Consider the following 26,229-nt stretch of genomic DNA (forward strand, 5'->3'; position numbering starts at 1 on the left):
ATGAAAAAGAAGCTTATCAAACTGCCGTCGGGCACACAACAATTCTGCTTCCCAGGTAACGGGGTTGCTCCCCTTGGCCATCGGATTAGTCGGTGCTTTCGTCTGCTGGCAGGTACCCCCCACCGACTTGCATCCCCCACTCGGCAAACGCTGCCGCTAGTGTTTGCCCCTTCAATCACAACAATTGACTGACAGTGAAGTGCTTCTGTGGAGTATTTAAGAACTTTTATTTGAAAAGATTTGGGCTCTATTTTTGGACCGAGGGGGACAGTTCTTGTTAGGTTTAGAGTGCTACATCACGGGCCCACTGGCGGTACTTTTCGTTAGCAATTACAGTAATGTCTAAAACGCGCAGAAGGAAATGGAGAAACGATCGAAACCACTGTTGCGGGCTGGTCGATTTTAATCAAAGAATAAAGTGTGGAATTTCTTTCTTCCGAAAATGATTTTTACAGAGCATTAATGAAGGCCTACTTCTCTGCTGGTGTGAATGATTTTACACTACCTTTAAAATGGAACGTAAAATATTTCACTAAAATTAATTACGGCTTCCTTTATGTATTTTGTGATTGTAAAAACATAGCCTTATTATAGAATGACGTCATGTCGGTGCTTTCCTCTGTAGTCTGTGCATAGTAGGCTGGGTGGTCTTCATCGGTAGGACTGGTTACACTTATCACAGGCATACAGTCAAGAAAATTCTCAGGGAAGTTCACTGACGGGCATACTAATTCCTTTCTTGTTGGGAAATATCACAGTTGTATTGGAAACAACTGTCATTCAAGAAAGAATTGATTCAAAGTCTAACACTCGGGACATTCATTTGACGAGGAATTTTTCTGATGGGCAACACAGCTTATCATGTTACCCCGCTACTTTGCAATTGATCCTGACGGTAATCAAAGATTGTCAACAAGAAAATACCAGCATTCATAGCCGACTAGTAGCGGTATCCCAGGTGACCAAAGTACACTGTACTAATTTACAGGTGCAAACCTAACCAAATAGACTGTCTTCAAAATTGGTGCTATTGACTGATGGACTTCGATTCGCATAGAAGAGATGATCTCTGCTGGGGTCCTGCAGCTAAATTTATCAGCTTGAAAAATGACGGCACCAACTCAATCGTGACATGAAAATTAGGGCGCTAAACGCTTGTCAAGTACCATTAAACTGGTCTGATAAGCAGGTGTATACAATGAATGAGACACCCCCAGTTCATCGAGAGTAGAGCACGGCGCACACGGGTAACGCCAAAAAGCACAACCTTCAATATTTTTGTGTCTGTCGTATGGAGACCAATTTCCTCTCTGTCACCGACTGAAATGGCGATGAGTGGATTATACTCGACTGAGTGAACATGTACCCTAAATCGTCTCGTTTCTACAGTGTATTTTGTCTGAAAGAGCGAATTTTCACCCTTGGAAGTAAGATTGACATAACAGGACATTCGCTTTTTTCTCTCTCGAATACACTCTATCTCTTGAATGAAGAAATCGTTTACATATATGAAATTAAATAAGAGTTAAGTATAGGTCCCTACTTGTACACTGTACATCATAACCTTCGAGAAAACAAATTACCGACACAAATTTCCAAAACAAGTAAATGGGTCTGAAATATAGTAATGAATTTTTGAAGTCAAACGTTCAATCGTCCAATTTAGGCATTCGATCATCGACAAAATGACACTAAATTTCTTATGTGCGTGACTTGTGCGAACTCTCCGCAGAATAAACAGCATGCAGATTAAACGTGTCCCTCGCCAGCGAATGTTGTGGAGTAAACTTTGTCTGCGTCACTGGGTGGTTTTTGAATACACTTAATGGTCACACAAACAACAATAGCTAATCTGATATTTGTCTGAATAAAAATCACAGGTTCGTTGAAATCAATTTCCATACTTTTTTATTCAAATATATACAGCTTTACATAAAAAATAAAGACCATTTCCACCAAAACGGACGGATGAAAATAATGAATGTTCATTAAGACAAACTGCTACAAATCTTACAAATTTATAACTAGGTGTAATTTCCTGAAAGCATTATAAAGGAAAACTGTTTATCTGTTTTGATTTGCCTTATAGGTATTACTTGAATATAATACATTTGTGATTCAAATTTTTCCTTTCCAGAGGAAACATTTGAAGTTCAAAAAGCATAAAAAGACTTTTGAAAATGGACTGTTTCTCATACACGAATCTCAATGGAAGTTCTCCATATTTCATTATAGAGTTTGGTTTGATTGACATGTTTCTGATAGACCAACGACTTGATCTCATTCTCTCATGTGAAGAGGGGCAGCATTCTCCAAACTGAGCTGACATCAGTTGCTACGTGTCGTCCTAAAAATTGTTCGCGTATACCCAACATGTAATGCACAGTGCTCATCTATGGACATATAAATATTCAAATCAAGTTGACCCTGGGAGGTCACAAGAACAGCATGCTGACCCTTCCTTGACTTGTGACACGATGGGGCAGAATTCAGATTATGTTATGCGGAGCTCTTCACGTCTTCAAACATGCTTGGTCCGTAATTTATGAAAATTAAAAAAGGGTGACCAGACTGAAAATTGGACAGCAAGAGGATACCCTGCCATCGTAGTTATTCAAACCACACTCTGTAGAGAGGAAGACTGAACTGTGTTCCGTCAGATTCAAACATCAAAACACTGACTGTGCACCCTCTATCAATCTTAAGAGGGCACCCTCTCTTGGTCAGGTGGTAAGGAAGTCATACTCTCGCACCATCCTGCATGTCACCACAAGCGTCTCTTTGTCACTGATCCACTGCGCTTTCCCGTTCTTGCTGTCCACAGGATGTGGTAAGTGAAGGCCAAGCTTGCTGTATGGAGAGAACAAAATTTCAAGATGAAGGGCGCCCTCTGTTGGCAAACCTCTGCTCAGTGCCCAGTTCTACATCACTGTTGTAATTACTCCCAAATAACAAAGAGGACTAGGATAAATGTGAGCATGGGTTTCAAGTTTTATCATTTTTCAGACTACACTACTCCAATCGATGATCTCAAAATTCCAAACTGTAACAATTCAAAGTCTGTCCTCAGTTTCCCTTTTCCAGATCTGGGTTATTACTGAAAACTTTAGAATGTTTTTTTTGGTAAGTTTTCACATATTTTTACAAATATGAGACCTTTCTTAAGAAACTGATGCATCACTTCATTGAGGAATACCAATGTTAACTACATACTAAAGCTAGTAGTCAACTACAAAACTACTAACAACTGAAAATGAGGAAAAACATCCTTCAAGATGTGAAGGTAATTCTTCAAGAGTTACTGTACGTAAGGATCTAGTTTTATCTTATAAAAAGGACTTTACTCACTATTTTGGTGTTCTACAGCTGAGAAATTTGTCTTTAAGATCCAGATCGACATCAGCCATCTTTGTGTTGGGCAAAATTATTTTTATCTACATCAGAAAAAATACCCTAGGATGTTTTACTTGTAATGCAAACATAGTTTCAGAAAACTACATGTACACAACTTTTGCAATTACTAAATAACATTTTTTTTTTGCAGAACCAAGCACAAAGAAAGAGATATTTGCAACACAGAAAAGGCACCTTTTCCCTCAATGTGTTTTCTGCAAGCCACAGTTTCTCAGCATCATTGTGATGGAATAAACACATTTCTGTGTGGAGTGACTAGCAAATGTCTCTATAATAACAAATAACTTATCTACGAGTCTCAACATGCAGGATTCCAGCCCCTGGCTCTAATTCCGCAACTTTTACAGCCCGCAAAAAAGAACTTCGATTCACCCTACTTCTTTGGCATTTTTCCCAAGAGGCAACTTTGTGCTGTAACACAAAGGAACCCACCTTGCATTTTGGAATGTTGTTCCATGTGAAGTTAATGATGGCCTGCATAATGGTATTGAACCTATTCAAACGATGCAAAGCCAGTACTAGGTTCCGGTGAGTTAGCTATGTAACAGATTCATATCTGAAGTATTAATACTCACCACCATGTCTTCACAGCTGACAGAACTAGGTGTCTTGTTGCTCATCTGTAGGAACATATCCTCTGTTGTTACTGCTTGCTTGAAAATGATGTCATATCTGGACAGACGGAAAGATGAATCGGAAGACATTCCAAACTTAAAATGTTAATTTATTCATTCTAAACAATTACACACAACCTCTATGACAACACAAGCACATAAGAATTTCTCTTATCTCTTGTATGTGGCTACAACAGCAATTTAATGAAATGCATTAGCAACACTAGAACATTCATACAATTCATCAACATCAGGATAAGACTTCTAAAAAAAATACATGTAGATGTTCAAATGACATCATTCGGGTTTTGACTTCACAAATAAAACTTTATTATTACACACTTAAAGTCTTCAACTTGCCACAAGTGAGCTTGTGTGGGATCATGATAGGGCTAAATATTATCGGGGGGGGGTTCAATGCCCTAGGGGTCAAACCAGTACACACATTACTGCAACTTGAACCACACCCATTTTTAATGTATGGCAATGGAAATGCTGGAATCAGAAAAAATGGAAAGTTGGCAGAATAGCCAACGAGCACTCATAACTAGTAGAGTGTACAAATATGAACTGCTTCGAGTAGTGTAGTCAAATCAGCCTCCTGGGGGTCCATGGAGTATTCTATTTCTCCTGAGTTAAAGCTGAGGGTATACCATGATATGAACCATCAATATTTGTTTCATACAAGTACCAACTCTCCCTTGAATTCAGCGGTAACTTATTAACTTAATCTAAATACAATTACAAGGTACTGCCATCTGAATACTGCATTGAAAGTGCACTAGCATTTTTCCAAAATACCTGTTTGCGCTAGCGTAGCACTAGGGCTTGGAAACACATGCAACAGGTGTAGTACTTTTGGCTATTCACAGCAAGAGAGCAAAAATAGCTAATGCCATGTGACTAGATTTCCACCAATCAAGACACAGAATCTATGGGTGAGTTATTTATAAAACAGACTAGTGGTGCACCTTTTACTTTATTTGCACTGACTTACTCTGGTTGAAGCCGAGGGTCATCAATGTCCTCATATTCTGCTCCTTCTGACACCTCCTCTGCATCCCAGATATCTTTGGTCTCCTTCTTCGGAGGTTCTTGATATTAAAGTAGAAATGCTTAATTTGAGAGACTAAGTAAGGAAAAACTACTCATACAAGCATAATGATGTTGGCTTTGAGCTGGCACTTTGATTCTGAGGATGAAAATAATGAATACACATTCTTTCAGTTTGCATTCAAGTGAATAACGTTGAGCATATGAATATTACAATACTCAGTTCATGGGGCAAATATAGCATTTCCAAGACCATCTCTTGGAAACCTACTGTCAACATTACATACAAATACCACAACTGTCTAAAGGCAATTAACCTACCTTTACAGATTCCATCTATGAATGAACAGTAAACCCCTGAGATAGAGTTAAACTACAAATTATGCACTTACACACAGAACTTTGAATTTGATACACCCTTCATCTGCAGGAAAGGCAACGTCATTTCTACAAGCATTCCACAAACTGCTTCTCTCCGTCTACAGTTCCAAAAAGAAGAGCAACATTTTCTTACGTTTTGGTGCAGCTTGAGTCTTGGCAGTTTGACCAATTGCTCCCGGACCTAGTTTAGCTGAAGCTGTTACTGGCTGTGAGGTGGCAAACAAGAAAATGGCACATAAAAATAGCTAAAATCTATAAAATAAAACCGTGTAGTAATTGACATTTTGTGGCTAAGGCTTTCGCTTTTGCTATTGGCACGTTAATCATGACAAGGCCCATTTGGACATGGAGTAAAGGACAACTCATATTTGTAATAAACATGTTGACATGACAACAAACCTTCCAGCTGCAAATTTGCAATGGCTGAAAATGTTTTCATCACCCGGACAGTACCAAATTAAATGTTTTCCAGTATTAAATTCTTGTTGTCTTAGGAATTTTGCTGCGTCTTTCAACTTTGGGGTCAAATATTGCCTTCAAATACAGTGCATCAAATTTGTACCTACCTGAATTTGTTTTCCCATTGAGAATTACAAAGCCAAAAGTTGTCAGTGGAGATAAAGTGCCTTCACAAGACATGAGCCTTACGCATTAACATAAGTAATTGACCCACCTTGTCATCATCATCACTCTCTCCTTGGTCAGGAGGTTTCAGAAGCTCAGCAAGGGCATTTATCCCTCCGACAGGTAGGTCCATCTTCAGCTAAAGTGTGCAAACTGCTGCTATAAGAAGCCACCACACCAACAAATCATGGACAACCTCATCTGAGGAGGGGGGTGTATTATCAGGATTTCCTTAAGTCACTCACAAAAATATGCATTTTTTTGTGTGACAGCTATATGGATGGCTGATAAGATTGTGGCATGAAAACTAGTACATCACGTGCTACGGGGGTGAAAAAAACTGCATTACTGTCAAGAAATTTTCTTGACTAATTCCTGACCTAATGCAGCACTCAAGCCTGATGCAAAGACACTTGCAAATTTCTGGATGTTATGACCATAAGGGCTGGAGTTACTCAAGCTTAAGAGGAAACTCTGACTGAAACAGCCAACAACATCGTTGGTTTGTTTAGTCAGAGTTCCTCTGCTTGACCTGTTCAGCAATTTCACCTTTGAAAAAGCATTTCTCATGACAAATTCCACACATGGACATTACATTTTTTCTCCAGTGACATGTCGGTGGTGTTCCATACCTGCCATCTCACATTCCGGGTTATGAATCATGCATTGCCGTGAGTTTCGAATCTGGCATCTCATGCTATGAATCTCTTAAATTGTTTTCACTGATGGCATACATGTACACATGCACTTTCGCCATTGCTGTGCTATAGCCACAGTGCATTTCCTATCATGTATGGTATATTAATTTCTACTGTCATCTACATGTATATCTGCACTGATACTCAGCAAAGTCCACCTCTGGATATAAACACTGTTTGTGACACTTTGTTGTGTAACTTCGTGTAGGCCTGGGCACATTAGCAGGCCTAATATTTAAGGTGAAATGTGAGATTTGAAACATACATAAGATTCATAACACAAGATGCAAGATTCAAAATGCCGGCCAATGGCTACGCTCATGATAGTCCTATAGTAACTTGGACTCTACGAATTCGCCTTTTCTAACATTTGAACATGGTCGGCCGATTTGCCCAAACAGGTCCAAATGTTATGAAAAAAAGACGATTTGTAGATTCCATAACGTGAGGCCTAATTAATTGTAGGCCTAACACGACATGTGAGCATGGTCTGATGGTGAGAATGAGATCATGGCAGATGCAAGATGGATGGTCAAAACCAAAAATGGCAAAATCATTTCTCCTAACGCGCATACATACATGTCAGTTGCGATTTGAAGTTCAGCTGGATCATGAAACGGGGCCAGTAGTCTGGAAACAAAATGCAAAATTTGATTACCATAGAAACAGATCTATGTGGACGACGCTACTTACCTGCTGGTGCTTGCACAAGAACCGCACATGCACAGCACGCAACTTGGAAAACGCCCTCAAGTGTTGACTAATTTCATGTGACGCGACGGCAAGCCGCTGCGTTGGGATCAGCGGCAGGTGTTTGTTTAGTGTTGCAAGATATATATCTGGCGAGAGAAAAAATTATTTCCATGGTTCCCACCTGACAGCGTCGCTCCCCCATGTGTGTGCGTGTGTGTGTGGGGGGGGGCACTATACTTCATATAGTGTTCCTAGTTTTAATTTTTGCTAAGACTTAAAACTTCTTATTTAAAGGTGGCAATTGGTTGTCAAACAAGTCAGTTTGAGCGTTGCGATGCACGATGATACTTAGGGCACATAGCAATTTGTGCCAATATACAACTGAAGACAGAACAGACATTTCAACGTGCAAATCAATATATCAAAAATCTAAATGTGAATGCTAATATGAAATTCGACAGAATTTCATTTCATTGCATCATAAAAACTTCCGCCATAAAAAAAACTTGCCAGCAAAACAGTACTTGTGTTACTTTATTTCAAACTTGTTTATTCAACAAAGGGGGAAATCAGAAGAATTTTCTGGAGGGGGGGGACAATTATAGAATTTTTTCCTGTGAACTTTTATGGTCTTACGTAAGCATGAGGCTACATATCGGACTTTTCAAGCTTTTGAAAGAAAGGAAAATGAAACAGACCCGAAATGATATTGCCTTTCTCATTTTTAGAAAAAAAATTCGCCCCCTGTTCCGGCCATAAAAATGGGTCGATCATGTAAAAACATTGACGACCAATGATGTAATAAAAATCGGCCTATATTAACACCAAACTGACAGATTATAAAATGACAAAGATATGGCCTAATGCATTAACCACACATTTGCTAGAGTTTTACAACCTTAATTATGGGGGACTTAGTTTTTGTTAGAGTTTTCGTTGCCAATCCAACCCATCTTAATGTCTTGTTGATCGGCTTTTAACTTGGGTTTTTTCCCGAAAGATTATAGTCCATGACGTTTCTTCAAGCCCGATAATAAGTCATCTTCAAACTTCGTATGGGCTTCAGTCTTGGACCCCCCCTCAAAAAAGAAACCTGACTTGCTGCCCTTTGAAATACGGGGGGGGGAGGTGCTTCCTAGCAAAAGTCCATGCATGCCCCACCACCACTCACCATTTGGCATTTTAAAATGTGTGCAATCTACATGTACAAGCCCATAGTTCAAAGTTGTGCACCCTGGCTCATCAGGTGCCTCTAGTCAATTTCATCACAGTTGATAAGCTGAAGGGGATGGGGGTTGTAGCATTTACTAAGGGGGGTGTACCATAGAGGTGAAACCAAAATATGAAAGGGTTATATTCTAAGTTTATTTACAAACAAAGCAGCAGTAAAAGGAAACGGTACGTATCTCTTTTAAAAAAAGGGGGGTACTCATGATCCATCCCTTAGGGTTTCGCTACCAATGGTAACCTTTTATGAGGACATCATTAATTGGAAAAATCTTGACAACTTCACGTTTTAAAGATACAGGAAACAATACTTCGGGGCATGGGATCTGATAAAGTGGTTTATTTCTCAGTTTTGTATTGCTCTGATACAGAGCACAGAGTGTGTTAATGCATAATGGGGGGGGGGTTGTATCACTGGGATATAAACTTGAGTAAACCTTTTGTGCATTTCCAAATAACAAAAACAGCCTCTAAGACACCATGGAGATGCCAGCAATGCATAGCCTCTATTTTGGAGTTGGAGGGCAAGGGTTTTGAATCACTAGATAGGCTCAAGTAAACCTTTTGTGCATTCACTGCTAGTCACCACGGCCCCAGCAAGGCATAATAACCTCTAATATCTCTTTCTGATTCAGTGTTTACTAATTGTATATAGTTAAGAAAAATTTACAAAATGAACTTGATATTTCTTAAGCCATTATTATGGAGGCCTCATTAACTACTTCCAACACACATTATAATTTGAATTGGTTGAATTGAGAACTTATTCATACAACTGATACAATTTCCCCATTTAGCTTTCTAAAGATACAGAATGGATAAAAAACCAAAGATCTACATAAACAGTTATTTAAACTGACACCTCAATGGCAGTGTTAATAAACAGTACTGAAGTAGGAGAAGCCAAATTTACAATGATATACTTCTTTGCAACAGAGATGTACACGTATAAATACACGTTATTGAGTATAAAAATCAGTGACTTGAAACGTAAGTTCAAACTTCTACAAATACTTCCGGGTGGATGACCTATTTAATCACACTGAAATTAATTTTCCAGTCCTTGTCTTGGAAAAACTTTAAACTGACACTAAAAGAAAATACATCAATAAGTTATCCTAAAGAGCAATACTTTAAAACAATAGCCCTCTAGTCTATCTCACGTTTTACACGGTGAATTGTTGTGGGGAAGGCATTTCATATACGTCATGCCATATACTGAATGATCATCATTGGGTAAAATCAAATCAATAAAGAAAACATCTGTGCGTTTCCTATACGTACCAATACTTTCGACTGTGCGATGGATTTTAATTCATGGTTATTTACAAGGACTAGGTTTAAAAATGAAAACCCATCACAGAAGTGTCATCTGCTCACACCTGATGAGAATACTGAACAAGAAGCATTAGAGAATAGCAAACCACGCTTAACTATCACCCACTAAGCTACAGTGTACCATACCTACCATCATGGATCCATAAAATGAGCTTCGTAAAGACCTTATAACATCACCTGGTGATGTCAAGGTCACTTTATTCTTACAAATTATCGAAGTTATTGTTTAGTTCTCGGCAACAGGTTAATGTCACATTTTCGAAACAATAATATGTTAACATCAGTGGCGTAACTAGGGTACACTTAGCAGAGGGCCCTCATTTTTTGAAAGGGGAGGGGCATGATAGGATGTGAACTACCCCGATCTCATGGAGTGAAAGGTAAAACACTGACCATGGTCAACTATCACCAACTTTTTGAATGCAGGGGGACAATTCAGCACAGTGCCTTGCCTTCTGAAGTAAAATGAAACACAATGTGTGACCCTGTGGAATGTGACAAGCCACAGGTACTATGGTGTTAATGTGGTGTTGGGGTTAAGCAGTGATCAGAGTTGAAGAAACAATCTGAAGTTTTGAAAAAGATCATATCTAAAAAAAATCCATAACAATCCATGTTGAAATATACAGGAATCTTTTCATTGACACGAGACATGTAAACTTGTAAAGTGCCACGAGACATGTAAATCTGTAAAGTGCTAAAAACATTCAAACAATCAGCCAAGGCATCAGAAATGGAAATTAATTAGGCTGCCTGCTACAAAATGGGGCTAAACTGAATCACATCTCCAAAAATATGCCAAGTTTACAAGATAAAAACCTCACACTGAAGTCAATACTTAGTCAAATTTTCCTGAACTTTAAAAGTTTTGAAAGGTTGGTTCCATGAAAGAACATGGGAAAAATACTGAAAAACAGAACTGAATCCTAAAATGGGTGAATTTGTCAATCCTTTGTTGTTACAGAAGAAATCGGGGGGAGGAAGTTGAATTTCTGGCCTTTCTATGTACCTCCACATTGTACCTGCCAATAAAGGCCGACGAGACCTAACCCAAACCCCCAAGGGTGTATGTAAAATCGTATTGAAATTGGAGGATTTGGGACTGTTAGGGTTAAGCCAAGTGTAAGAAAAAAATAAGTGTTGTTTCTGAGTCTAGTCCAAGTCAACCTGCACTGCTTGGTCATAGCAGTAGAGATCCTGAGAGTCTATGTCACCCTGAGGCGGCATGGAGGAGCTAGATATGAGAGCAATGCTAGGCTTCTTGGATTCCAAGAAGCCGTTGGACTTCAGCTCTAGCTGGGATGGAGGAGTACCGTCAACGGGTAAGGGATCGTAGCCTGCCTCGATGCGATGCTTGTCCAGGGTAGGACCCCAGTCCCAGGTGGGTCTCAGAAGAACCTTGAGCCGCTGTTCAGAAAATATAACAGTTTTGGTGATAAAGACCTCATAACGAGGATAAATGCCTCGCATCTTGACCTAGTTTGGTGAAACAGCTCAAGTTAAACAATTCCTCACATTTTGAACAAGTTTCAAACATTATAAACCACAAAGAGGAAAACACTTCTATGCTGAAAAAACAAATTGAATCACATGAAACTTCATTAGTACATTCCAAATAAATTGAGTGGATAATCTCCAACATAAAGCCACTACCCGGCAGCTTTGACTTGAAAATGTTCTCATCACTCATAACACTTGATAATTTCAGTCCGCAAAAACATCCACTTGGAAAAAACTGCAGTACTCACATCTAAGATAGAGAATGATCTATCTGCTCTGAAGAACACAGCAAAGATAGCATACACTGGAATGGTGACAAAGGAAAGAAGGGTTAGGATCCAGCCCAGCCCCTGAGCCCAAGGCGGGAAGACTTTGCCATCGTATCCAGACGGAGCATAGAATATGAAGCTGGCAATCACAATAGCCTGCAAGCATTAATAGAAAGAAAAAAGTGGAAACAGACTATGTAAAGTACTCAAAACATACCTCAGCAAGCTGCACACCCTTCTGATTTTATTTGTTCACAAGTCTTGATAACCCAATGCAATGATACTGTAAGTGGATCAATGGCTGGCCACTATCGGCATGTCATGATTGCACACTTTTTTTGAACACCTTGACTAAAGCTGATGATCCGTTTACATTCGCAAGGTGTGCAACAGGCTTTGCTTGGTGTAAAGAGAATGCTTCATATCATTTTGTCTGACACTCATACTTAAGCTTCAGTCCACTGGCTTTTGCTGGGAGCTTTCCTAATGAATCATGCCGATAGAGTATCTTTTTTTCAAGCCTTGATAATTTATCACGCCAGCTTGTCATTCTACATGACACAAAATGCCCATATTTTCCTGAGAAGATAGAAAGTATTTGGTAAAACAGTTAAATATAAATGCTCCTTTTAAATATTATATTGATTATTAGTGTCTTTAGGGAGGGTGAAATAGGTGCATAGTCTTCTCAATTAAAAAAATCTCATTTAAAGTTCCCAACTCATCAACTGGGTTTTCACCTTAACAATTCTCCAACAGGCGACTGATAGAGGACAAGCAGATTGTTAGGGTTGACGTAGGTCAAATGATATAATAGCTGCTCTATCTACTCTTACCACCAGAGCCAGTGGGGAGAGCACAGCCCAGCAAGCCTTCCAGTAGATATTAGGCAGCGATCCCAGCATAGACTTGATGTCTTGACCAAATCGGTTAAGCCCGTACACGTAACAGATAGCCACACAGTAGCAGATGGAAATGACCATCAGGGAAAACCCACCGGCATAGTCGTTTACGATGGTTAATAAATACAAGCCGCCCTGAATGAATTTAAATCACACAAAAATTTGCCTGAAATCTAGAGATTATGTCCCAAAAACTGAATTTCCACTATTGAACAAGCATATATATTAGTCAGGTATACATATTACGATTGTTGACTGCAGTGATGTAGGATGTGCAGTTTTTAACACCCAGGGATGCAATATAACCTGGCCTTCACTTCAGGTGCAATGAGCTGTAAGAGATGTTGAATATGAACCCTAGGTGGGTTAAAAACAGCATATCCAACACCATTTTGTTAATTGTGCTCAATAGCTGTAACTGCATGTACTACCGAAGGTTTGTTGCCAGAAATGGGTGAAACTGAGCAACTGCACTTTTGGTTCTCAATCGTGATTATGAGCCTGTGTGCAGGCCTTACAAGACTGCACGCACGTAGCACATATTGTGGCAATGTGAAGTTAACCACTTTATCCACTTTAGACATATAAAGTGAAGGAGCAAGGTATTTAGATACCTCCTTAAACAATCAAGCAATTCATATTAATGAAATAACTAAAAATGACTAATCAAAGGACTGATAACCAAATCTAAGGGTTTCCACAGTGAACACTGTATCTAAGAAATAGTTGAAAGCAATTAAGGTCATGTTGAAATTGGGTGTTCAGTGGATATAACTTGTATTTTACCTTTAGCACATCAAGGCGAGCAGTTCTTGCCAAGACATCAATGCCTGAATCGATTATAGCTAAATCTACCACCAATACAAGATGTTACTATGTTACTACGACTCACTCCAGGCTCACCTGGGTTACCAGTGGAATCCCAAGCAGAAATCCAATGCAGCAAGCTACCAGTATGATCAGCCACTTCCAGCGTCTGTATTGATAAGGCAGTGCATCCATCACGGCAGTAGTAACCGTTTCCATCATGGCAAACTAGGATTAGAAAAAGGTAACCAGACCTGTTCAACATTTGTGGTCTCCCTTCAAATAAACACCAACGGTAAGAAGTTGCCTCCCCTTTAGTGAGATTTCCTTGATCATACAATATGCGACTCAGCTTACTCTCCAACTCAAAGTCGATAAGATCAGCAACTCAAGAACAATGGCAAAAAATTAAAAAGAGAACTTTAACCTTCCATCAATTCCAGTACCATGGACTGTATAGTTATATCTGATGCTCAATCACAAGTATTGCGAGCATGCATTCAAACATGGTGAGATTTTGGAGTAAACTAGATTGAATTGAAGAATTGAAGAATTGAAAAGGATATATATCGGTTTTTACATTTTCAAGTCAGAAGATGGCATTCCAAAGTGCGGAGGCAAGTTCTGGCAATTTGTGGACCTATTCAGAGGTAAATTTCATAGAGCCACTGACCTAAAAAATTTTGTTAAGCACTGAAAATATCTGCTCAGCAAAAAATGGTTGCAAGCCAGGTGATCATGTATTGATTATATTTTGTAACTTCGTTGTTACTTCGCTCACTTTTGCTTGGCACATACATTTGCTAAGTGATGCGTCTGTGAAAATGGGCCCAGAACTTTCAAAGTGAAAACAAAAAAGGTTTGTTTTTTTTTTATTTTATTTTTAAGTGCAAGATATGAACTTCTTTTGTGCATTTACCATACTGTCCAGACCAAGTGTCAGAAGCATTAAGAAGAAGAGGACAGACCAAAGCTGTGGAACAGGCTCCATCTTAGCTAGGGCTTCTGGGTAAACAATGAACACCAAGCCAGGACCTGAAGGAAAAGAAAATGGGAGTGACTCGCAACACAGCCCACCAAACAATTGCCTAAAAAAAGTCACTTTACACCTCCAAAGTCAACATTTTCCAAGCACATTGTTTCCTACTCACTAGCTTTTCTTGACTGTTTCCATGAGAAAAAAAATTACAAATCAAGGTTGTAAATGCACTCATTATCGACGAATATTTTCACACAAAAATATCAACCTACTTATGGAAGGGGCTGGTTAGAATCACTCCATTCTGAAAACACAGACCGATGATAGCTACCATTCGCATAAAACTTCAAAAGTACACAACACAAACATACCACTTGCGGCCACTTCGTCAATTTTTCTGTTGCTGTCCTCCGCCATGAAACCAAGGGTGGAAAATACGACAAATCCTGCTAGAATGCTGGTTCCACAGTTACAGAGAGAGACAATCAGAGCATCCCTGGAAAGAAAAACAAGACAATAAAGACTGAGGTCTTAATGCAAAAACAGACATTAAACAATTCTGAATTTGCCAAGGGGTGGAGGTGGGGTACTAGACCCAGAGATGTTCCCACACAAATTTTATTTTTGCCATGTGTGATATAAATATAAAATCCAGTGTGTCCCACTATTATTCCAAAGTTAGTATCACCGACAGAAAATAATACTAGTTCATGGGCTCATGTTCGCTTGTCTTTCAAACATTTTGTGCAAGCATGTTTGCTTTTATTCACACAAATAAGATCAATATCAACGGGAGAAGTTAGACATCAACATGCAATGTCATCTTCTGATGCTGATCCCCACAATTTACACATGTATTTGCATATACATGCATGTGTATCTGCAGGACTTCTGTTGCCGTTGGGAAAGTAGTTTTGTAATAATGAAGTATGTATGCTGCAGTTTCATTTTTAAATTACCTCTGGCAATTATTATGGAATCTATTGAAGCTGGCCATGGTTGTCAGTGATCCAAAAGAGATTCCCAGGGAATAGAATATCTGGTTGGCTGCATCCTTCCACGGCTAGAGATGACAAATATAGACAACAGAGGATAAACAAATAATGTCAAACTAGAACTTTTTTACTAGGCCACAAATTCTTGTACAAAGGAAAGGAAAAGGAATTGCCATATTTTTCACCAACATACTTATGAGGATTTTAAAATGAGTGATGACAAGAAGCTAAGCGTGCCCTTCTTATGCATCGCATAAAATATCTATGACAAAATATATTTCACATTCGGAGCATCTCCAGGAATTTTTTCAGGGGGGCCAAGCACTTGTTTATAGGGGGTTGATTTTTTTTTTGGGGGGGGGGAAAACACTCATGAGCAATAAACGGAAAAAAGATTAACAGAGGAAGGGGGAAAATTTTGAGGTATTTTCAAACAATTGTTTTTACTGGGAGTTCAAATGTCCCCCCCCCCATAATGCCCATACTTCAGTCTCATTTTGTGAAATCTGGTCAAATACTAGTGTATCGATTCAGAGTAACTAAGTTGTTTCTGTGGATACATGACAATTCTCAAACAGACAATACTTGAGAAGTATGGCTAGTGAAGAAATCCTCACTCTTCACGTAAGGCATGTGGACACTTTGAGATACAAGTCTTCACATAATCTCAAGCAAGTGATATCTACGCTGACTGTGGAGTCACTGAAGAGAATATGACACACTTCAGAAAATGGGAATTTAAATAAAATAAACTGTAGTGAGCTTTAAGACCCCCACCTATAATCCAACTCATCTGCTTCCCCTAAACTGTTAATACATGAATAGAAAACAAATCGACCTGGACCAGGTCAGTTCAGAATCAAATCAGAAAGCGAAGAAATCCAATCACAGCAGATTTCTGTGGTTCAAGAGCTCAGAATCAACATCGCCTGCATACGTGTATCTGGAAACACCAGAGCACATGATTACCTTCGGATCCAGCAGATATTCAAATTTGGGTTTGATGTAGTACTCCACTCCCAGACCTGCCCCAGGCAAGGATGCACCCCTACCCAGCAGAATGATGAGCACCACGTAGGGAAACAAAGCTGTGAAATACACCACCTGTATACAATAAATGTAAGAAATTCTTAATAAGGATGAAACCACTTTAGAAATGGTTACACAGTCTTTCTTCTCACCCAAGAGTCAGCAATGTTTCCACAAAGTCCATGGAAATATACAGTAAAATCAGTAGCAAATAATCTTGTGTTGGGCTGAACTGCATCACTAATTTCCCTCCTGTACTTTATTTACTTCAGGCAAAATAATCTGTTTCCATGTCCGGAATGTTATAGCAAACCTGCCCAATTTCAAGCTAAGATTATTTAAAGGGTCTATGTAATGTGTTTTTTATTATTTCAATTGATAAAGTGTTTCTACCTGAACAAATTTTTGCTCATTTTACCTTTGGTTGCACCGCCTTGATATCAATAAAAAAATGAAAACATGTTTCAGGGGTGACCAACACGCCCCGCCTATCTCCTCATTAACATAGGAATGTGTGACGTAAACTCCGGAGATCAGCATACTTTCCCGGTTATATGTGGCAGCTTGATTGGCAGCGTCACACGCACTTCTTGTAAAGTTTCTTGAGAATTTCGCCGCACTCCTTCACGAAAATAACGTATTTTTTTCAGAATGCCACTGACCTGTATTGTAGCTGGTTGCAGCAACACTACCAAAGATGGTTTTAGTCTGCATCGTTTTCCATCTGACCCAAGATTTTGACGAATTTGGACGGCGAAAGTGAAGCTGACCCGAGCCAAGTGGTACAGAACCGCTGTCGTCGTCGCCTCTCATAGGCTCATACATGTACGGCCGAACCCCTAACTCCTGCCTTTCATAGCCACTTTCACCAGAAATCTCTCCACTTTCATCTGAAGAATCTGTTGCGGAAAGTTCTCCGTCTCCAGCAGTTGAATATGACGACAAATTGGCCATGTCCACTTGATGTCGAGTACAAAGCACGGTACGCACATGTACACACGCACGCACACGCACTAGTTACACGCAGCATCCAGCTGCCATGTTAGCCTGGTACCCACAACGCAACCTGGGTACCAGACCATCTTGACTGAACTCTTGATCTCCGGAGTCAACGTCACAAACAGCGCCACCGCGCGCTCTATTAAATAAGAAATTTAAATCCCTAATTTTTTAAATTCTAATTTTACATACTGTAGACCACTCACGACTAAATAAAAGCATTTTATTTGTACAAAGAAGTTTTAAAGACACCTCCAAAACTCATTTAATAGATTAAAAAATTTAATTCTGGCATAGACCCTTTAATAAGTCAATGGTAGGAGGTATTTTTGTCTGCACAGTGATGGTGATGGAAAGATATATTGTTGCACATGATATTTAGATATAAGCTGTAAGGATCAGAACCTCCAGATGTGATCCTAGCTTGAACTTACCTTGCCCGATGACTTGATTCCCTTGAAGACACACAGATACACGATGAGCCAGGCTAGTGCCAGACAGCCAAGCAGTTCCAGCCTTATACCACCTATGTCATGGATTCCTTCCGTCAACTGATGAACCTGACGACTACAAATCAAGCCAAGAAAAAAAGGGGAAAATGTGAACCAATTTCAGCTCTACTAACCCAAAATCCCTTTAACACTTCAACCAAAAACTCTTTTCAAGCATCCACGTCATTTCTTTCCATTTCACACGGGTGAGTCTCAAATAAAGAAAGTGTCTCGGCTGTACCTTCCTCAAAAATCTTTAGATTGAATTTTAAAGGATGAGGTATTGCAAGAGTTGACACTGAATCTAGAATTTCAAGCCATTTTAAATAAGCACTCAAACAAACTAAAAGTGAACAGCTGACTATCTGGTTCGTAAGTGTGACGTCACTTCAGTTTAAACCACGCCCACATGCACTGCACATAGAGTTACATGCATTTGTCGCGGTTTACATGGAACCGTGGAACCGGAAGTCAACACGCAACTTAAGCAATCATCCAACAGAAGCATGCAAATCGGGGCACATCCGCCTTTGTGACGAAGCCACTTACGAACCGGATACCTTCCACAATCTCATAAACCTTCTCAAAACCTATTCATGGACTTTTAGGGATTAGATATCCCAATAGTTGAAACCAAGACTCTTCAAGCCTTGTTCAAAATGGACCCTTTCACATTTTATCCTTATCTTTGGTATGACAGTATGCATTACCAATAACCATGTTAAATCCAACTCCTTTCTTTTGGGGATTATCAGGGAGTTCATTCTGAATGAAGAGATTGAATTTTCAACGTCACAATTTAACCTACTGCCAAAATTCATCACTGGGTCTCGTCAGGTTTTCACTCTCTTCCTTGGTGTAGTTCATGGACTCATTGTAGCATCGGTCAGTGTTCCATTCATGGCCACAGGTGGACCACGGCAAAGCTTCGGTCGTACAGGATCGGATGAGGTAGTAGATAGTCCAAGCGATGATGACGTTGTAGTAAATGCAAACCAAGGCTGCTATGATGATCATACCAATGCCAACACCTGAAGGCAAAAAGGGGAGATAAGATGTCATATACGGTTGTGGAAAATGAGAGAATGAATGGATGGTATACAAGTCACTTGGGAAGATTAGACCTTGAGAAAAGACCTGATTGTTTGAAAAAAAATTAAGAGTAATTTATTTCTTCAGCACCACATACACGGCACAACAAAGTATCCAAAGGATCTTTGGAGGAGATTGTGAAGGATGCATCAGTTCTAGATGTGGATAAAAACCCAAAGAATGAATTTCAGGAAGACTGGTAAAAATAGACAATAACAATTTAACACAACGCCTAAAACATGCCGGACAATAACCAGGGATCAGTGTTAAGGAAAGTACAAGAACACTGGTGCCAACCTAACTGCAGCAGATATACGTTAGTCTAGATATCAAAACTGATGAAAGGAAGACACACAAAAATTGTAATTGACAAGTTATATCATAAGTCATAGTAACAAGCTGAAGAGGAAAATCCTCAGACATCAGATTTGGCTCCTTCACAAACTGTTTCGCTTCTTTGTTTTATTTTTTTTATGCCGTCTTCTTGGATGTTGGTGTTTGTATCTTGTTTTCAATGTTTTAATTTTTTTGTAACTGTAGTAGGCTGTTAACAATCTTGGAATGGAAATACTGAAGACAGAGTACCGGTATTTTCTACTGCAAATTCAAGATTGAAACCTGACATGAAATTGAAAACAGAGAAACTTGAATTCAGAAATTAGAAATGAGAAATTTGACCTCCAGTATCTTGAATGACGATGTTTTTGTTTAAATACCGCAACACTAAAATAAATGAGTTGTCATTACCTGTAAAGAGTGGACTGATCTTCCATACGGCAATGGCTCCCAAGCTGGCAAACTGGCCAAACGCCAACTCCAAATAGAACAACGGTAGGCCAGCCACAAACAGCATGATGACATATGGAACTAGGAATGCACCTAGAATACAGGAACATTTTTCTCTAATTACATAATTGTAAACCTGTTCGATAAATATACTTCAATTTCCTGTTTGCTATACAAGTAATAAATATGCCAGTAAATTTGATCCTATTTCCCAGGCACTAATTAGACAGCCTGATGAGCGGGATATGACGGTGCCATGTTTGGTCACCATGGTGCTGTGGGTACAAGTTAAATAGTCAACAAACTGCATTTTAATTTTCAAAGTTCAAAAACAAAGCTCTTTCATGTGAACATGTCTTTTAAAACTGAAAAAGTTAGACGGTTCACACAAAAATTCCAACCTTGGAATCAAGAGGTTGGTACTCGTACCTAACCAGCTTAACCAATGGATCATGTAAACTCTTTTGGGGATCCTCTTTAATTTGGAATGCTTCTTCTAACACAGATTTGTGAGTCTACTTTTGTGAGCCTTCTGCAAATAAGGATAGCCGCTAGATCTGTTCACAGGGGTTTTATCTTGGATTAAAATATCTGCCTGTTCTTCCCCAGGCAAAACTGCCAGTCAACTCCCTACCAAATGAGTGAAACTGGTACCCATTGGTGCTATGTGAGCCTACTGTATTTGTCTGTGCTTTGGATGGAAAAAAGTAACATTTATTCACCAGAGCACAGTACTGAATCATTTTAGCCTGTCTTAAGGCCAGATGAGACACAGGGTCTCCCCGGATGAAATATCCCTAACATTTGAAGCTTCCGACAAACTTACCGCCGCCGTTTTCATAGCACAGGTACGGGAATCGCCAGACATTGCCAAGGCCCACAGCGAAGCCAATACAGGACAGAATGAAGTCTAGTTGATGGCTCCACTTCTCTCTCTTTCCCTCATCACTGGACCCCGAGCTGTTGCCACTACTGCTGGAGCTATCATCTGTCCCTCCCTTCTTGATGCCATCAATGCCACTGCTCGACTCACTGAAATGTTGCAGCTTCTTCTAATGGGTGGAAGACAAAAACAGATTTTTCAACTAGCTACAAAAAGTAACAAGTTCCTTTTGATGAGTTACTTTTATTCTCTTCTCATAACATATTTCTTGAAGGTATACGGTGATAAAATGGTTAGGAATGGATTTCTGTGAACAAAGTATGTGTTGCGCATCATCCATAGCTATTACTGAACATAAATACATGTCAAACAAAAATCCACTACGTGTTATCCGCCTCCAACCCCCCCCAACAAAAAATTCCCTCACAGCCCGCTTATTAAAAGTGCAGGTCACAATCGCATATTTATCCATCCTAAGCATACAGAAATACTGCAATTTGTTTTCTCACACTCTGACTACAACCCACCAACATAGAAGTACAGCAGATTATCCTGCAAGACAAATTGGAGCTGCACTTCTTGAGATTTGGTACACTTGCAATTTTGCTTGGATTTTAAGGTTAATGTCAATCAAAAGGAAATTCCCATAAATGACTCACCACTTGATCAGGAATGGTAAATTAGATGCAAGTTTCTAAGAACAGCCCTGTCAGAACACTGTGCTTAGAAAAATAAGGAAGTTCAGGAGCAAAGATTCAATCAATTATCAGCTTTTTCATATGCCAAATTAAAGTAACATCAAAATTTTGTGTAAGGTTAAAAAGACAAAGCCATGTTTTGTAGAGCATTACTTTGGAGAACAATTGTATACATGTAGGGATTTGCTGTTTTCTGCTAAGGCAGTTGCCCATACAACACAAAACAGGACTGCACAAGTGGATTTATGTGTGTCTATACAGGTTTTTCACATGACATAACATGGCGTGCAAAGGTATTTCAGGAAGCGCACCATGTCTGAGGAGACATGTGGATTTATGAACCTGTGTTTTTTTATTGTGTTCTATTGCTTTTCTGTGCATATCTGTGTAAAGTGAATGCTGACTGTCAAAAATAATGTGATTGAATATCTTCTATAATTGGATGTAAAGTGTGCCGCGTTTCATTTTTTCTGAGGCCATATATCCATAACAAATGTCACAAAAGCAGAAGATGGAGCTCTAATTTTCATCTCAAAGAGAACTTCAGCATTTAGGTAAAAACCAATTCATGGTTGAGAAGTAAAGTTTTCCAAATGTGTGTAAGTGGTAGCACATTTATGTTGGGATCAAAGGCACCAGTACCTGTTGAAAACCAGCTTCTATCAAGGTGGGCCTAGAAAAAATTGACCTGAGAAAATGTACAATATTATTGTTTGCATGTGTTATTTGTAGCACAAGGCCAAAGGGACAAAATGGACAAGCACAAGATAAAATTTGAAAAGCAGTTATAACACCTGCTATTTGAAGAGGGTACTCTCTCACCATGCACACACACCCCTTAAGGCCACAAGGAACTGTTTGCTAACAAACAAGATCTGATAAGGCCATTTTGTATTTCATGTTCAATAGTCAAGTTGGACCACAAAAATTGGCAGGTTTTATGATGTGCAAATCCCACTGTAAATAACACATACATGTGATGAAAACATTTTCCCTTATTCCTAATTTCAGGTGCATTAGCTTTGTGCACATTAGCACATACATGTAAGAGGCTAAATGTGACCATGGACTCACTTGGCAGAAATCCAATGCTACACAGCTTTTTCCACGGCAATCGTGCAAGTTAAGAGGCCATGAAATGCCCTGGACTGGTGCAGAATATGAGGAAAAATTGAACTTTGGCATCATGTCAGGATGCTCTTGAAAATGCCTGATGGAAAATGCCATAGAGTAAAGTTTGCAGTAGAAAGAGACAAAACGGCGCTAATCCATGACACTGTTGTTAGATTGGTGAAATGATGATCAGTTACATGTATAAAAAAACTTTTAGACAAATCTTCCTTGCGTGCACATAACACTGACTGGAGTGCATTTAAAAATCTGATTTGCACATCACTGGTAACCAGATCATCCTTGGCAACAATGTTTAGTAATATGTACCAGTGGCATAAATAGAAGTTTCACATTTCATTATTTACACACGGTATGCATAAAATACAGAAAAGAAAATCTGCATTTTCTAACCTTCCAAGGAGTGCTCATTACAAATAACCATTCTCACAGGATAAAATAAACCTTTATCACAAAAATAACTGTTGGGCTATAATGTAGTAAACAGTGGAAGAAGTATCACAAACAAATCATGTTAGTGTTGGTTTAGATTTTTAAAAAACCAATAATCAACAATATATCATCTTGAAGGACAATGTAACCGATAGCGAATTACCTGTTACCAGTTAATTTATCAACCGACAACAAAAAATGACTGATAATTTATTGGTATAGAGAAAAGGTTGACAATTTTGTTTGCCGGACAAAGAACTGCTTGAAGCATTTGAGCATGCACACATTCATGTTACATGTAGCTCGAGTGTCTCAAAGACCCCGATAGGAGGCACTGGGTACCAGGCACTAATTATTCCTCAGTGGTGGGTCTGGCTCTTGAAATTTGGACGAGAACATTTATGGGTTCCATCAAGCTTAAAGCTGCACTGTCCATTTTTTTTTAAATATCCATTTCTTTTCTAAACGAACTTTGAGGAATGTTATTTAACCAATAAATTTGCTTGAATGCATTTGAATGCCTTTAAACAGCTGAAAAGGTACCTTTTAAATTTGTGCTAATGGTACACAACAGGTCAAAAACGTTTACACGTGCAAGTATATAAATGCTACACGTATGTCCATATCTTGCTCTATGACAGAATTAGTAGCAGTACACTCCTACATGAAATTTAAAATTGAAATTAAGTTTTTTGAGAAGCTTCTGATTGGGGAGAATTAATTATTATTTCTTGAACATTATGAAGTCAGGCAAAAAAAAAATTTCAAGTTGCCACGCCCCAAAAGCGTGGGCAGATACTGAAAGTCAGTGGGTGGATAATTAATTACCAAATAAGAAAATAAAGAGCCCACTTTGCACTACCAGAAATTTTTTTAAGGTTCACTTAAATGGGACATTCATTATAACCTCAAAACTGTAACGGTTATCAATACAAACCTAAGATTTGAAGGATAATTGCACCTGACTTAGTTTATTATTTAACCCTAACACTCCTCAGTCCTCCAACAGGTGAAGGATTGAGGAGGGTTAGGGTTAAGGAAGACTGCCACATAAATCTAAACCAATAACGGATACACTTTTACATTCTATCTTTTGTGATGACAGCTCAAGTCAATGATCATTTCTGCCCCCAAGTTTTGCTATACACATGCCGATCAATAATGCATGAACCAAAATGGTTGAAATAATTTAATCAAAAGTACGTAAATAAGGTGTTGTGTTCTGGAGCAACTTCTCTCAAAATTAAAAACTTTAATTTCTAGCCATTCTTGTTCCATATTTAGCCGCAACATTGTTTATTTGAATGTGATCTACAAAGGCACTTAATCAACTTCAATTAACCTGCAACAGTCACACCTTTTCCCAATGCTGATCCATTGTTGATTCTTGATATACATGTAAGTGGTTGACACAATATCTGCTACAAGGTGACAGTACATTTGTTGGTCAGATCTTTTCAATTACACAATCTATCAACAGGTGATAAATGATCAGCTGGAATTTCCACTTTAGAATTCATCGGCCGGTTGGTGATACTGGCAGGTTATTCATCAGTTACTATACATGTATTATCAGTTGTAACAAGGGTGGAGTAAACAGAGATCTTTTTTGAGAACTTGCCGATGGAGTTCTCAAATTGTTGAAAGTACAGCATAAGCTTTAGCCTAGATTTAACTTGTGCAGCTGAACACAGCCCTAGCCAAGACGAAGGATAGCTTAGGCTAAATATTCTGGTTTAGGCTTAAAAAACCCTGAATAACAACCCAGGCAAGTTGAGGTAACATCACAAGTACTACCGCAAAGGGGTTACACAACTGAGAAAAGCGATTGCAAAATAATCCCACCGCCTAGTAAAACGTCATGTGAGTTCATAAAATGTTGTGAGCCACAATTCAACCTCATCTTCATCATCCTGTACTGTGCACAAACCTCCACAGCAGGAGTGAGATTGGAGGAAATTTAAAAATCTACGAAATAATCACCAACAGTTTTGTGGGTCCTAAAGAAGTTTACGGTCTACTTCATATATTTGTGTTTGCCTAAAGGTACCCCTTTACTTATTACCCAATTCTTGTGTTTTATATCCTTTTATATGTAAAACGACCAGCGGTGAACTTGGGATATTACTGATTTTAAACACAGATTGCTTGAAGATCCCGAAACTGGGAAAATCATGATATAAAAAAACCTGAAATCTTGACATATCTCACCCAACAGATTGTTTGAAAGACTTGAAATCGGGAAAATCCGGATGAAAAAAATCCGGAAATCACAATAAATACAGACATATCTTACCCCTATGCTCCTGTGACCCACAGGAGTATACTTGCACATTAAGGGGCAAACATGCAGGGGCAGGCAACATTTCATGTTGGAATAAATGGAAAATGTGCAAAGGTGTGGAAAAAAATCCACAAGATTAACATTGCCAATACAGTATCTTTACTTCTTCATGCTTTGAGAAAAATGTTTTCCTAATTTATGGGGTTTTAGACAAAGGGCTGTCTATCTCTTACACGCCATAGGCTGTTTGGACACCTTAGCATGCACATCACACGTTCAAGCACAAACATTCAGTAACTTCAAGCTCGATCTTTTCCATTTTAAGCAGATTTGGATGCACAATTTTCAAATGCTGACAAAAGCGTTGTACAAACCTCATCCATGCTTGTAGTAAACCTACAGTGTATATCCTGCTGGGTATCTCTATGGCTTTTAACTTTTACAGATTGCAAGAACTACGTCCGAGCATGAACTGAGAAAAAAGCAGACCTCTGTAATCTGAAGACTAGACTACCCAGCTCATGTTTACTTAAAGATTGCATTATTCAGGTGTTGAATCTAGTTCACTCGTGTCAATAAGCATGGGAACGTGACCAGCACTGGACAAGTCGTTAGATATCACCAGTACAATGGGCCTTATTCAAATGCTCAGAAGTATGCATTTCACATCACGAATATTAAGTACAGGGCTGGGTTTGTAGAGGTACAAGTACCTAAGTAATGGATTTCATAATCAAATTGAAAATGTACAAAAACGTGCATGTCGTATTATATTGGGCCCTCGTCAGTATCACAGCTACTCCCTTGCCCTGGATGTGTTAGGTACCGGTATTTCTTGTCTTGAAACTAGAAGGGATACCTTATTGTATAACTTTGGTGCAAAACTTTTGGAATCCCCCAGATTTAGAAA

At 39.0% G+C, this 26,229-nt stretch overlaps 2 protein-coding genes across 11 annotated transcripts; both read right to left on the reverse strand.

The window, feature by feature from the left end:
* Nucleotides 1-1,881: 1,881 nt before the first annotated feature.
* dnaaf6 (dynein axonemal assembly factor 6) lies at nt 1,882-7,543 on the reverse strand. 9 transcript variants are annotated; one of them, XM_022224017.2, is made up of 7 exons: nt 7,478-7,543; nt 6,136-6,245; nt 5,596-5,668; nt 5,026-5,122; nt 3,990-4,086; nt 3,349-3,434; nt 1,882-2,850 (listed from the first exon to the last, which is right to left on the reverse strand). In XM_022224017.2, exons 2-7 carry the CDS (start codon nt 6,217-6,219, stop codon nt 2,724-2,726), a joined length of 564 nt encoding a protein of 187 aa, XP_022079709.2. In that variant the 5' UTR covers nt 6,220-6,245; nt 7,478-7,543; the 3' UTR covers nt 1,882-2,723. The 9 variants fall into 9 exon arrangements, with proteins under 9 accessions (XP_022079709.2, XP_022079712.2, XP_022079705.2 ...); XM_022224020.2 differs by having other exon boundaries at nt 6,136-6,242; nt 7,478-7,533; XM_022224013.2 differs by having other exon boundaries at nt 6,136-6,287; nt 7,478-7,525.
* A 1,481-nt stretch (nt 7,544-9,024) lies between these two features.
* Nucleotides 9,025-25,830, reverse strand: LOC110973195 (sodium- and chloride-dependent glycine transporter 1-like). Of its 2 annotated transcripts, none has more exons than XM_022223835.2 (13): nt 25,694-25,830; nt 20,718-20,943; nt 19,853-19,984; nt 18,822-19,044; nt 17,957-18,089; nt 16,464-16,598; nt 15,459-15,562; nt 14,871-14,995; nt 14,440-14,555; nt 13,617-13,748; nt 12,648-12,848; nt 11,791-11,967; nt 9,025-11,449 (listed from the first exon to the last, which is right to left on the reverse strand). In XM_022223835.2, exons 1-13 carry the CDS (start codon nt 25,700-25,702, stop codon nt 11,195-11,197), a joined length of 1,968 nt encoding a protein of 655 aa, XP_022079527.2. In that variant the 5' UTR covers nt 25,703-25,830; the 3' UTR covers nt 9,025-11,194. The 2 variants fall into 2 exon arrangements, with proteins under 2 accessions (XP_022079527.2, XP_022079528.2); XM_022223836.2 differs by having other exon boundaries at nt 20,718-20,940; nt 25,694-25,829.
* Nucleotides 25,831-26,229: the final 399 nt, after the last annotated feature.

Source organism: Acanthaster planci, linkage group LG02 (genome assembly GCF_054643075.1).
Source record: "Acanthaster planci isolate LZ-2023a linkage group LG02, COTS_SCS, whole genome shotgun sequence".
NCBI lineage: Eukaryota > Metazoa > Echinodermata > Asteroidea > Valvatida > Acanthasteridae > Acanthaster > Acanthaster planci.

Excerpts from the sequence above, each read along its gene's own strand:
- dnaaf6 (XM_022224017.2), bottom strand. The coding sequence starts at position 6,219 with ATGGACCTACCTGTCGGAGGGATAAATGCCCTTGCTGAGCTTCTGAAA. Across the intron at positions 5,669-6,135 it reads AGAGTGATGATGATGACAAG|CCAGTAACAGCTTCAGCTAA; the intron begins GTGGGTCAATTA and ends GCCACCTCACAG. Across the intron at positions 4,087-5,025 it reads GACCCTCGGCTTCAACCAGA|ATATGACATCATTTTCAAGC; the intron begins GTAAGTCAGTGC and ends CCGTCTGTCCAG.
- LOC110973195 (XM_022223835.2), bottom strand. Across the intron at positions 19,985-20,717 it reads GTGCTATGAAAACGGCGGCG|GTGCATTCCTAGTTCCATAT; the intron begins GTAAGTTTGTCG and ends CCTGTATTCTAG. Across the intron at positions 16,599-17,956 it reads GAATCAAGTCATCGGGCAAG|GTGGTGTATTTCACAGCTTT; the intron begins GTAAGTTCAAGC and ends TATTGTATACAG.